Source organism: Heloderma suspectum, chromosome 3 (assembly GCF_057233095.1).
Source record: "Heloderma suspectum isolate Gila_16-S chromosome 3, 16-S_ref, whole genome shotgun sequence".
NCBI lineage: Eukaryota > Metazoa > Chordata > Lepidosauria > Squamata > Helodermatidae > Heloderma > Heloderma suspectum.
Genome location: NC_139460.1, coordinates 201,103,587 through 201,117,933, shown reverse-complemented (window position 1 = coordinate 201,117,933; position 14,347 = coordinate 201,103,587). Strand labels below are relative to the sequence as shown.

General features: G+C 41.3%; 1 protein-coding gene across 2 annotated transcripts in view; it reads left to right on the top strand.

The window, feature by feature from the left end:
* OGDHL (oxoglutarate dehydrogenase L) overlaps window positions 1-14,347 on the top strand; it is an 87,629-nt gene that overhangs the window by 20,539 nt on the left and 52,743 nt on the right. For both annotated transcript variants that reach the window (XM_084845296.1, XM_084845297.1), the window contains exon 3: window positions 10,096-10,287. In XM_084845296.1, the coding sequence (XP_084701422.1) occupies window positions 10,096-10,287 (192 nt within the window). The remainder of the gene's footprint in view (window positions 1-10,095; window positions 10,288-14,347) is intronic.

Genomic DNA, 14,347 nt, shown 5'->3' with positions numbered 1-14,347 from the left:
TGAAAATATTTATCAGGGACCTGCCCCTGTTGAGGTTAATCCCACTTGTATAGATCTCCCCAACTGGCCACGGTCTCAGTCTTGGAGATCAAACATTTACTCCACAACCTGGTATCCGGCAAAGCACTTGGAGAAGATATGCTCCCCCCCAGAAGTATTTAAATGCAGTCTTGCCTGGTGGGCCCCAGTGCTGGCGAAGTTGTTCTCACATATTAATCTCATTGGAGTCATCCCTGCCGGGTAGGGGTCTAGCATAATAGTTCCGCTGCACAAAAAGGGCGAGAGATCAGACCCTAAGAATTATAGGCCAATTAGCCTTTAGGACATAGTTTCTAAAGTGTACAGAAGATTTCTGTTGAATAAATTGGAATCTTGGGCAGAAGAAAACAACATTCTTATCGATGAACAAGCAGATTTCTGGCGGGGAAGGAGCACCATCGACCAATGTTTTGTGCTCTCCCATTTGATTTGTAAAAGCCTGAGTAGGCTTGGAGGTAGGCTGTATGTAGTCTTTGTGGATTTTACCTCTGCATTTTATCTAAAAGACAGAAATTGTTTATGGGAAAAATTGTCACATACAAACACTGATAAGCGGCTGCTATTTTTGGTGTAGAAAATCCACCCTCATACAGGTCTGAAAGTTCCTACTGGTCTGTCAAGAGTGCTTTCTGGAAAAGTCAACTCCAGAAGAGGCATTAGACAGGGCTGCATACTGGCCCCATTTTGTTTAATTTTTATGTGAATTGTTTAGTGCCAGGTTTAAGTTCCCTGAATCACTTCCCTCTATTCTTGGGACCCCGAAAGATACAAATGTTACTTTATGCAGATGATATGGCCCTTCTCTCAACCACTCTAGTAGGTATAAGGAGACTTTTAAACAAATTTAGTTTGGTCTGCAGACAGGCTTCAGCAAAGGAGATCGTTACCTTGTCGTGGTACTGGAGCTTGAGCACCTCAATGATGCCATGAGCTAAATCATGAAGGGACACCCAAGACGGGAAGGTCATGGCAGAGAGGTCAGACTAAATACAATCCCTGGGGAAGGAAACGGCAACCCACCCCAGTATTCTTGCCATGAAAACTAAATGGATCAGTACAACCAGAGATATGTCGGTATACCGTCGGAAGATGGTCAAAATGCTGCTGGGGAGGAACAGAGGATAAGTTCAACTAGCCCCAGATGTGATGATGCAGCTAGCTCAAGGCTGAAAGGGCGACTAGCAGCCGATGGTGATGGTGGTGAACGACGAATCCGATGTTCTAAAGATCAACACACCATAGGAACCTGGAATGTAAGATCTATGAGCCAGGGCAAATTGGATGTGGTTATTGGGGAGATGTCAAGATTAAATATAGACATTTTGGGTGTCAGTGAACTGAAATGGACTAGAATGGGCCACTTCACAACAAATGACCACCAGATCTACTACTGTGGACAAGAGGACCACAGAAGAAATGGAGTAGCCTTCAGGATTAATAATAAAGTGGCTAAAGCAGTGCTTGGATACAATCCAAAAAATGACAGAATGATCTCAATTCGAATTCAGGGTAAGCCATTTAACATCACAGTGATCCAAATATATGCCCCAACCACAGATGCTGAAGAAGCAGAAGTAGATCAGTTCTATGAGGATCTGCAGCACCTACTGGATAGTACGCCAAACAAAGATGTTATTTTCATTACAGGAGACTGGAATGCTAAAGTGGGTAGTCAAACAACACCTGGAATTACAGGCAAGCATGGTGTGGGAGAACAAAATGAAGTGGGACATAGGCTGATAGAATTTTGCCAAGACAACTCACTGTGCATAACAAACACTCTCTTCCAACAACCTAAGAGACGACTTTATACATGGACTTCACCAGATGGTCGACACCGAAATCAGATTGACTACATCCTTTGTAGCCAAAGGTGGCGGACATCTATGCAGTTGGTAAAAACAAGACCTGGAGCTGATTGTAGTTCAGATCACGAACTTCTTATTGCACAATTTAGAATCAGACTAAAGAGAATAGGGAAGACCCACAGATCAGTTAGATATGAGCTCACTAATATTCCTAATGAATATGCAATGGAGGTGAAGAATAGATTTAAGGGACTGGATTTAGTAGATAGGGTCCCGGAAGAACTATGGACAGAAGTTCGCAACATTGTTCAGGAGGCGGCAACAACAAATGTCCCAAAGAAAAAGAAAACCAAGAAGGCAAGATGGCTGTCTACTGAGACACTGGAAGCAGCCCAAGAAAGAAGGAAAGCAAAAGGCAACAGTGATAGGGGGAGATATGCCCAATTAAATGCAAAATTCCAGAGGTTAGCCAGAAGAGATAAGGAATTATTTTTAAACAAGCAATGCGCAGAAGCGGAAGAAGATAATAGAATAGGAAGGACAGGAGACCTCTTCCAGAAAATTAGAAACATTGGAGGTAAATTCCAGGCAAAAATGGGTATGATCAAAAACAAAGATGGCAAGGACCTCAAAGAAGCAGAAGAGATCAAGAAAAGGTGGCAAGAATATACGGAAGATCTCCGTAGGAAGGATAATAATATTGGGGATAGATTTGACGGTGTGGTCAGTGAGCTAGAGCCAGACATCCTGAAGAGTGAGGTTGAATGGGCCTTAAGAAGCATTGCTAACAAGGCAGCAGGAGATGACCGTATCCCAACTGAACTGTTTAAAATCTTGCAAGATGATGCTGTCAAGGTGATGCATGCCATATGCCAGCAAATTTGGAAAACACAAGAATGGCCAACAGATTGGAAAAGATCATCTTATATCCCCATACCAAAAAAGGGAAGCACCAAAGAATGTTCAAACTATCGAACAGTGGCACTAATTTCACATGCCAGTAAGGTAATGCTCAAGATCTTGCAAGGTAGACTCCAGCAATTCATGGAACGAGAATTGCCAGATGTACAAGCTGGGTTTAGAAAAGGCAGAGGAACTAGAGACCAAATTGCCAATATCCGCTGGATAATGGAGAAAGCCAGGGAGTTTCAGAAAAACATCTATTTCTGTTTTATTGACTATTCTAAAGCCTTTGACTGTGTGGATCATAACAAATGGTGGCAAGTTCTTGGTGGTATGGGGATACCAAGTCATCTTGTCTGCCTCCTGAGGAATCTGTATAACGACCAAGTAGCAACGGTAAGAACAGACCATGGAACAACAGACTGGTTTAAGATTGGCAAAGGAGTACGGCAGGGTTGTATACTCTCACCCTACCTATTCAACCTGTACGCAGAACACATCATGCAACGTGCTGGGTTTGATGAAGCCAAGGCTGGAGTTAAAATCGCTGGAAGAAACATTAACAATCTCAGATATGCAGATGATACCACTCTGATGGCTGAAAGTGAGGAGGAGCTGAGGAACCTCATGAACGAAGGTGAAAGAAGAAAGTGCAAAAGCTGGGTTGCAGTTAAACCTCAAAAAAACCAAGATTATGGCAACCAGTTTGATTGATAACTGGCAAATAGAGGGAGAAAACGTGGAGGTAGTGTGACAGACTTTGTCTTTCTAGGCGCAAAGATTACTGCAGATGCTGACTGCAGCCAGGAAATCAGAAGACGTTTACTTCTTGGGAGGAGAGCAATGACAAATCTTGATAAAATAGTGAAGAGCAGAGACATCACACTGACAACAAAGGTCTGCATAGTTAAAGCAATGGTATTCCCATAGTAACCTATGGCTGCGAGAGCTGGACCATAAGGAAGGCTGAACGAAGGAAAATAGATGCTTTTGAACTATGGTGCGGGAGGAAAATTCTGAGAGTGCCTTGGACTGCAAGAAGATCAAACCAGTCCATACTCCAGGAAATAAAGCCAGACTGCTCACTTGAGGGAAGGATATTAAAAGCAAAACTGAAGTACTTTGGCCACATCATGAGAAGACAGGATACCCTGGAGAAGATGCTGATGCTAGGGAAAGTGGAAGGCAAAAGGAAGAGGGGCTGACCAAGGGCAAGGTGGATGGATGATATTCTGGAGGTGACGGACTTGACCATGGGGGAGCTGGGGGTGGCGACAGCCGACAGGAAGCTCTGGCGTGGGCTGGTCCATGAAGTCACGAAGAGTCGGAAGTGACTGACCGAATAAACAACAACAACAACTGCAGACAGGAGAAGTTGTTTATAATTATTCCAAAACCAGTATTGTTTTTTCTAAAAGGAAATGACTACATACATGGCGCCTTGATGAGCATACAATCGAACAATGTTCCAGCTTCAAATATTTGGGGGTACAATTTTTCTCAAATGGCAGCTGGAAACCCCACATAGAGGCAGTAAAGCTTGCTGCCAGGAGGACTGCTAAAACAACCTTATCTTTTGGGTGGTGCAACAGTGGTTCTCTGGTGGGCTCAGCCTTGGAATTATATCAAGTTAAAGTGCTTCCCCAACTTCTTTATGGTGCAGAGATATGAGGTCAGGGTCATGCCCTAGCCATTGAAACCATTCAAAATACTTTTTTGAGAGAGCTGCTGGTGCTCCCTCTGGGAGTCCCTTCTTCCCTGCTAAGACTTGAAGCTGGAATTATGTCTATCAAAGCAAGAACAGACAAAGTTCTTATCCTTTACAGCAAAAGACTACTGAGTTGCACTGATGGGAATCTGGCAAAACAAAGCTTGTATTGAGCAAATTGATAAGTGTGGTTGGGCTTAGCATTGGCTAGTGCTGTCTCAGGCCTAGTTTGAAGACCCCCGCAATTCCTTAACTAACTTGGATAAGCGGAGCATTAGAGATATAATTTTCAGAGCAGATTGCCAGGAAACTATTCTGGCTAGCCAACACCAGGCTTTCTCACCTTGGTTCAGTTTTTTCAAGAGAGGACAATATTTACAACAGTATTTCCAGGAATTAACTTTTGTGGCTCTCAGAAAGGCTTTTACAGCCCTTCATTTTCAAAATATGCCAACAGCTTATTTGGATGGGAAGTACAATAGGATCTGTTTGGCTCAGTGGACCTGCATTTGTGGCTTTGGGGAAGTTGAGGACATGGTAAGTTATCTTCTTCATTGCCCCTTGTATGAGGAACCTAGGACCCGCTTTTTGGAGGACCTCCTGAAAAGTAGAGCTGGCAGGTCTCCTGTGGAAATCATTTGTGATCAACTGGCAGACTATAGCAAATTTATCACAATGAGGGTTGCATCTTTTGCAATAGCAGCTCAAAAAATTTGCTGTAACTTTTTAATGACATCTGCTGTGAATTGCCAAGGACATCATTTACTATAACATAAAGTTGCATGAGCTTGTCCAGCTTGTTTGTTTGGTATATTTCTGTTGTATGATACTGTTTTTATTCTTAGTGCCAGTTTTTAATGAAGTTATTCATTTTAATGTTTGTATGGTTATTCTATTTTATTGTGGCCTGACCTTTGCATTTTTTTGTATAGCCCCCTGGATTCTGTTTTTAACTATTCATTATTTGATATTTTCACTTTGGGTTTATGTTATATAGATTCGTATTGTGACCTGTATTTGTAAAGGCCTTTGTGCTATCGACAAATAATAAACAATACAATACACCCGTTAAGAAGACAGCAATCCTAAGCGTTCTACCACGAAGTAAGTCCCAGTGAGTGTAACTTCTGAGTAAATATAGTTAGGATTGGACTGCAATTGCCTAGACACTACCTTCCCACAATTAATCTTTTGGGTTAGATCTAAGATGCTTTTTGCTCTTTTCTTGCTCCTCCCTAGTAATCCTTTGCTCCACTAGTGCAAAGTAACATCTGAAACAGCTGTGGGAATGAAACGACACAAGCCCTGCGAAAGGTGTCATTATTTCTGCTCATAGAATGGTGTCAGGGCCATAGATCATAGGGAAGAGGTTTGACAAGGTTCGGTTATTGCTATCACAAGATTAATTGAAAAAACTGCTTGGTTGCCTATTGAGTACATAACTATTGCCATGTTTTCAAGTATGCAACCAATCTACCATGATTGTGCAATGAATGATTTTGTTGTTTTTGTTTGCTTGGAGATGAAGATTATTTGGTTTAAAATAACACCTAACAGTGGTTAATTATAACACCCAGCAGTGTCAATGGTTAGAAACCAACATTCCTAGGATTATAGGGTTTTAGTGATCACCACTATGTGGTAAGGAAAAAATAACTTAAAAATATATGAAAACAGTTTTTCAGTGGAGCCATTCTTATCACTGGCTTTTGTAATAAATGAATGCTGCAGTCCTATGCAGCTTATTTGGGAGTAAGCCCCACTGAACATAGTGGGTCTTTCTTTTGAGTAAACATGGATAGGATTTCATGGACAACCCTTGTCTTTTGAATTTAACTAAATGCATTAATTACCAGTACAACATATTGTCGCTCAAATTTAAGAGCCAGTTTTTTCCATGTTAAAATAATACTGCTTCCTCCATATGCTATTTCTAACTGATGGGTTTATAGTATGTTCAACTCTTAAGGTCATTTATAAAAAGTAGGATAATACAAGTGAGTAGATTTCACCAAAATCATGGATCATGACAAATAACTTAATAATCTTCAGGCAGTATCCAATGGAGCTGCTCTGCCTTTGCTGGTTTCATTGCATTCATGAGTCCTACCGCTTATGCAATAGGTTTTGGTGCTTCTAAAAATAACCCCAGAAACAAGCAGAAATATTTGTTTCCAGATCAGGGCAGGTCAGCAAAGCTCCCTTCTGTGAGCTCCATAGACCTGCCCTGTTCTGGAAATGAGTGTTTCTGCTCATTTTGGGTTATTTTTAGTCATGCCTAGGTTCCGTTGCGCAAGTGGTGGGTTGTGTGAGTGCATGGGCACAATAGCATACTACCCTTCAAGTTTAAATATATATATTTATATATATATATATATATATATATATATATACATACATACACACACACACACACACACACACACACACACAAATAGTCAGCTGTTTAAATCCATCAGTCTTTTCAGATCTGGGACCAACATTTTAATTGCAACATGGGACTTATTTTTAACTCAACCCACATATGATAAGGACCCATAATACAATGTTGCTGTGTATCCCCACTCCTTAAGAGCAGTGTTTCTGCAGATCTCCTGACAGCCTGAAACAGAAGCCTTATAGTGCTGTTCAAACCTCTTGTGTGGGTGGCATGGGGAGAAGAGGGAGTTTCACTGTAGAGGAAGGATAAAGTGCTGCAGGTGGGGGGAAAGACACACATAGATGTAGAGATGAAAATTGTTTCCTCTCCTTCAAAAATATCCCCCTTCCATAGTGAAGGGAGGAATTTTTTTTTTTAACCTCAGGACAATCATCCCTCCAACACTAACACCCCCCTCCCCAAGATACTTTCTGTAAGCTGTCAGAAGCTTTAGCAGGTCAGTTCCCTCTCTTCCTCAGCCCTCCATTTTCCTTTGCTTCCTTTTGTTTGCAACTGACACCCTAATATTCCATGCCTCAACTGCTCTCAACCGTAGACATAACTAAGGGCAGAATCCTATGCAGATAGGCGGCCATCTCCAAACTCAGAGGTGTCCACCTATCCAATGCAGGGCAGGAGACGTACGGAGGGGATCGTTCCTGCCGCGCTCCTTCTGCCCTGCATTTTCAGCTAGACAGCTGCTTTCAGCTGTCTAGCCGCGGGAGGGCAGAGCGAGGGAGGAGACTGCCGTACAACACAGGATGTGTCATACAGGCATTTCCACCCACCCCGGAACGCCCCCCCCCGAAATGCCCCATTTCGGTTGCTCCGTGTTCCTCCTGCGAGCGAGGAGCCACAGGCTTCTTGCAGCACAGAGTGGGGGGAAGGTCAGTTCTTCAGGAACTGACCTTGGAGCACAGGCTCTGAGGTCGGTTTCCGGAAAACAAGATACCCTATGGCTGTCTAGCCACCAACTAGCGGCCATAGGATTGCTCCCTAATAGACTCAGACAATCTACTTGACTTGTGATTTCTTTAGACTTGTTTTTCCCCTCTCTATAGAGTTGATTGCCATCAGCATTCTGTAGGTCAGTGTGGGCAGGCTTTAGGCTTACTGGACCCACTTTGTTTTTTATTAGAACCTCGAGGTCTGTGAACCAGAGCCTGGTGCAAAATGGTGGCACAAGAAGGTGAACATAAAATTACAGAACAAGGTGCCTCTGAGCACATGCTCAGCCCAGGAATTTATTTCCAGTGCCTGAATTGGAACTTGCAGACAGGTCATTCACACACAAATCTACTTTTTCCCTCCATGTGTTCTTGATTTCAGAAGCCTAATTAAGGAGGGGAAAAAGGCTTTTTGTTGTCACTGTTGTTAAAGCATTGGTTGCCAGAAACCCTTGCTGATCACCTGGAGATCTACTAGTAGCTTCTTATCTATCTTCTACCTACCCCTACTGTAAGTCATGGAAGCGCACAGACCTTTTGGGGAGCATTTTGGGAGTTTATTTTTTCTTTTAATTTACAAAACTATATACTTCTGCATCTGATGATGTGGACAGTGTCCATGAAAACGTATGCCAGAATAAATTTGTTTTTAACATACCACAAGACCTTTTGTTGTTTTTGCTGCAACAGGCCAACACAGGTACCCCTCTGGAAATTATGTGCTTCTGCATATTTATGGAGTCCCCTGAATATGTAGAAACCATAACTATATTTTTGGATGGCTCCATTTCTCTTCTAAACTGATGAGCACTCAACCACTGTTACTGTTAGGGGGAATGATAGGTCCATCTTCCACATTTTCTCTTACTTTCTCCTCCTCTCTGTTCTCTCTCTTACTTCTCTCCCTGGTTCCTTCCCTCTTTTGTGCTTCCTCTTTTTCCTTTTTTTGAAACTAACCATAGGACTCCCCCCACCCCCCTGGTAATGGTGCTGGTGTGATCTACCTTAGGTCAGAGCATGATCCAGTTTGGGGCTGACATTGATTCAGCTGATAATAACACCTCTTTAATTGTATGTTCATTTAGTTGACTTGCAAGTCTCAGAAAGTGAGTTATTTATTCTGTAATGCAGACAGCATTTCTGGTGTTATCCTTGTATTGATAGTATATAGGTTTCTAATGGCTTTGGATGTGTGTCCAGGTTAGGAAAGGCTGCATTAATTAATTTTAGCAACCCAAAGAACTGTACATTATATGCTGAGAACCACTCATCTTTTTCAACAGAGTTCAACTCTCCTCCACTACAGTTCTTGGGGCACCTTCAGTTTTGCTGTCACTACTTATTAGTTTCATTTCACGCTAAGACATATCTGTATTTTCAATGACACATATGTATTCTCTCACATCCTTGCTAGGGATAATCGCCTGAAAAACGTTAATTACAGCTTTGAAACTGCCAAACTTGTTGAACATTATATTTGCAGTTGGCATCCATTCATAGTTACTAATAAACTTAAGAAATGGAAAACTTTTCATGGAAAAATAAAGCATATCCATCCCATTACTGGTTTGATACCTACTAAGTATGAATAGCGATAATATAGTGGAGCTGCTTACAGTCTTGGTAGGAGAATTGGGCAGAAGATAGGTTAGAGAAGGAGTGGAAATGTGTGGTTGATGCAGCATAATGTAACACCAATTAGTGTAATGTGTCAGGAATAGGCCATGGGAACATGTTCTTCCTCTCTTCTTGGTTTGATATAGGTTGGATATTTTTCCCACCCTATGTCAAACCAACATTACACTTTACCCAGGGGGACTTTGAACCTAGCTTTAGAACTGAGCACTCTTAAGATTCTGTGCTGTTAGTCATGGTTAATATTGATCATATAACAGAGCTGTGTTAATGAGATGGAATTTGAATGTGAGAGGGGAGGGATTGGGAAGAGGGAGCACACAGTAATTCTATAGCATGCTTCTGATCCCAGACCTTTAATCCTAGCAAAATTGTACCTGCACTGGCCTGCACTTTGGTGATGGCTTCAGTAGGGATGGTGGTGGAATGTTAGGTTAGGACCTAGATGATAGGGTGGGGCAGAAAAATGGAACAAGAGAACAAAGGGACTGGGAGTGAAAGGATTAAATTTATCACCTGTCTTGTGTTTTTTTAATTTTAAAACTTGTTTGCTCTAAAACAGCTCTTCTCTCTCTCTCCCCCCACACCCTCCATTTTCTCCTTTTCCTCTTTCCCCTTTTTTGTCATCTTGTTTAGTCTTGGGATTTATTTTTCCGAAATGCTACCACTGGGACTCATCCTGGACAAGCCTTTCAAACTCCTTTACCAGACTTTTCAGCCAGTAAAACATCACTTATCCAAAGCCATGGGCTGACTAAGTCACCAGGTAAAGCTGAAAAACTGGTTGAAGATCACCTGGCTGTGCAGTCATTAATCAGAGCATATCAAGTAAGTGCACTGTAGCAACGTGCCATCATTTGCACAGCAAGTTTTCTCATTAAAATGTTTTGTAAATAGTTAACAATTAGTTAGCTCCCCTTCACAGAACTATAATCCCACATTTTTCTGGTGGGAAAGAATGACTATTAAGGGTGTAATCCTATCGGGATAGGCGGCCACTTCCGAATTTGGAGGCAACCACCTATCCAATGCAGGGCAGGAGAAGTGTGGAGGGGATTGTTCCCTCTGCATTTCAGACACCCTGCATTCGTGGCTAGACAGCCGCTTTCAACTGTCTAGCCGCGGGAAGTTGCAGCGGGACAGGCAGACGCAGGCTGATGCATAGGAAGCGTTGGAACGGCACTTCCGCCCTCCTTGCCCTGGCACGCCCCCAGGAACACCCAATTTTCGCCGCTCTGCGCTCCTCTTCTGAGTGCGGGGCTGTCCCATGCTGCCTATGAGGCAGCGCGGGAGGGGGTGGAGGTCCGTTCTCAGGGAACCGACCTCGAAGTGTGTGCTCTGAGGTCGGTTCCCAGGAACTGACCTATCCTATGGCCATCTAGCCACTGACTAGTGGCCATAGGATTGCACCCTAAATGTCCCTTGTCTATCCCACAATATTCACCACCATGTGGATTAGACGTGCTAAACTGCTTAGAGATTATTTTTTAAATATGGTGAGTGGTATATAAATCTATTAATTAATAATAAATATTGTGAGGCGGACAATTGTGACCTAATGAATGCTTTTCTAACAGTGTAGGCAGTGTCTGTGTAGGCAACACTGTGAAGCTGTTTATAGGGCCTTTTAAAATTTGTGAATGGGCAAAGAAGAAAGCTTGGGGTCTATTTAGAGATTAGTTCGGGCCCCAGGATTCTTCTCTGAGCAAGATTGCTTTAGATAGCTATATTTGGCCACGTGACATGAAAATACAGCAATTGAAACTGAGTGATAAAGGATTTCAAATAAAGGAGATTTGACCTTGCTCTACTTTTCTTACTGTGAGAAGAAAGTCATGAGTGTGTTAGGAGTTTCCATGTTTATTTGAATGGTGAAGCACCTTGATATTTCGAGATCCCACTAAAAAGTCTGAGGCCTGCTCCCAACCTTTTTCTAAGTAGAATCCTGAGGCCCAAATAATGGCCACATTCGCACACTATATATTTTAACATTACAAGAACAAACTGCTTTGGGATCATGTGATCTCCTGGGCCCTCCCCTCTTTCAAGCATAGCTACTAGGAGGGTTTCCTAAACATTCACTTCCATGTTGGAAATGTAAATTTGTTGTATTTCGTGTTGTTATTTGTACTGTATTCCGCCTAGAGTGGCTGGGTAGCCTGCCAGATGGGCAGCTAATAAATCTAATACATAAATAAATGTTTGCTTAAGCACAGTTTGTTCTGTTGTTGGAACTGGCAAACTGTGGTTAATGTTAACTACTACTATAGTTTGTTTGAAATAAGCCAGTGAAACCACGGTAGGCCATTTTTCTGAGTTGATGTTTGAAAATAATCTGAAAGAAAATTAGCCCTCCCATAAAGAAGCCTTTTCTTTAATTGGAATCCTGAAATTGATGAAATAGAGGGTCTCCACAGATGGCAACCATCTAGGATACCCTGTGAGGTGTCAAATATAATTATCTAAAGCAATTGCCTGTTCTTAAAGCATTTATTCCTCTCTCTAGTGTTGAAGGCATGACATCAGTTTTATATGCCATCTTGTTTTCAGATGATTTAATGGAAAACAGTTGTAGCTTTTAATTTCTCACACCTACCAGTTCTGTGTTTTGTTTTTAGAATATAGTCCATCCTGTTGCTGGCAATAGAATAATTGGATTTCTCTAGTTTTGAAATCAAGGTTTGCTCTGTATGCTTGTCAAACGAAGTGAAACAGAGGAAAGATTAAGATGAAGCCTTAATGATAGACAGCTCTTGAACAAGAAAGTTCATCAATCTTAAACATTTTTATAAGAGTTGGAACTAATAGTTTATCTTTGGAAATGTTTGTTCTTGAAACTTCTACAAAGAGGTGCTCAAATGAATCTGAAGAACTAAGATATGTTCTTAAGGTCAGGCACGTAGTAGATTAATACTGATAAGAACGTATAAACTGTTTCTCCTTAAAACTTCTACTTTTCAAAATTCTCTGAGGAAAAAAGGGAGGAAAGGTACTGCAAGCTGGTTTTAATGACTTAAAACAAACAAAAACCAGAAGGAAAGCACCAAAACAGGACAGAATTTGAAAAGAGAATGTATTTTCAAAGGTGCCAATGAACCTTTTCACCTTCTTTATTGATCCCAACATGTTTCGAAACCACGAGCTCTTCCATCAGGGGCAATCTTACAAAAAACAAATTCTGGAAACAGGCTAAGCCAGCTTTAAAAGATGGTGGCTATGTTTCTTGTACCATCAGGGTCCTGTGCGGATCACTGTTTTGAAGCTTGAAATGATATATCTGTCTTTTTGATGGGTCAAAAAATATGGACAGCTGTGCACCAGTATAGGCAGGAAATCTACCTTTTATATGCTGGTTAGTTTTTTCTTCTCTGCCAGAATACTGATGTGATGCAAGTACAAATTGCCTTGCCCATTGATGTAAATTTTATGATTGCCACTTTGCTGTAGGATTTCTTTTGGGATTGATGCCTGCTTTGGATGGATTTCTTTCTGACAGAGAGTTTGATTATGTTTTCAAAATTCCAGGGCGTAGGAATTGCAGAAGCCCCTGAATTTGGAGGCATCTGAGCAACAATGGTATCATTGATAGGACTGCACCCTTAATTTAGGAGCAGGAGCCCACCAATTCTAATATAAAGCAGGATGTAGAAATAATGGTCATTCTCATGTTATGAAAGTCCATACTTGGAGGAAGGAGTCTGATAGCCTAGTTGTCCCATCAATTTAGAGGTGAACAGAAATAGCAAGGATAGGATAGGATCCGGGTTCTGCAGCATGAAAATGTGTTTGAAAAACTCCTTTATTTTATTGAGTATTACGATGCATAATTGAAAATGAGTGACTACTTATTCATATTCTTGTTAATTTGTATGCTTTTGAAATACTCTTAGTGTGTGAATCCCTTCAGTATTTTTATTTTGATAAATTCCCTGTTGATCAGAATATTGTCAGATGAATGATTTGCATAGGGCCCTCTGGCTAATGTTTTTAAAAGAAAAATAATTGAACTGTTTTGCCAACTGTTGCACAGTACTTGTAATGATAAATCAATGTGATGAAGAATTTCTTGCAACTCTTTTTTATACATATAAACACACACGTTGTCACAGTGGATGCTTATTTGAGGATTTTGGTATGTAGATCACTTTTTCGTTGTTACACGATATAGCCAAAACAAATGACTTGTGTACTGTCATATGGGAATAGCTATGTATTAAAAAGATGAATTGGCAGAAGATCATTGAGAAGTTATATTATATACGGAATTATTGTTTTCGTTTGCCTGTACTTATTTTTCCTCTGACTTTTGCAATTGATCAAGATAAAAGCTGATAGAAAAGTATAAGTCCTCTGGAAAATGTTTGTGGACAAACATTACTACAAATGCCTTCTACTTCGTATATTACTGCCCATTGTCCATACTAAGAAATAAGTATTTAAAATAAGTGTTTGCAGGACTAAGTTTTTTATGTAGGAAAGTAGGAAGAGTACTGCTAGATCAGATCAAAGGTCCATCTAGTGCAGCATCTGTTTCACACAGTGGTCACCCAGATGCTTCTGTCCGCCTGTCTGCTATTTAGCCCAGCATATCAATATTCCTCTCTTGTCAGTGTCCTTGTCAAGTTCATCCTCCACTTTGGGGCTTGCCTTGCGAGCAAACACCTTTTTTTAAGGCTGCTTCACAAAGTAATTACACCTGCTAGAAAGTTCCTTCTCCTAAAGCCCCCAGCTGCTTTTGGCTGCCCCACCCCCCTTCATGCTTATCGCTTCTCTCCACTGATCTCCTTAGCTGTGAGATATACATATGGGTTACAGACCACTGACAGGGATTGGTAAAGATATGCAAATTTCAAGGCAGAGCAGTGATGGGGTTCAGTAAAGATGTGCA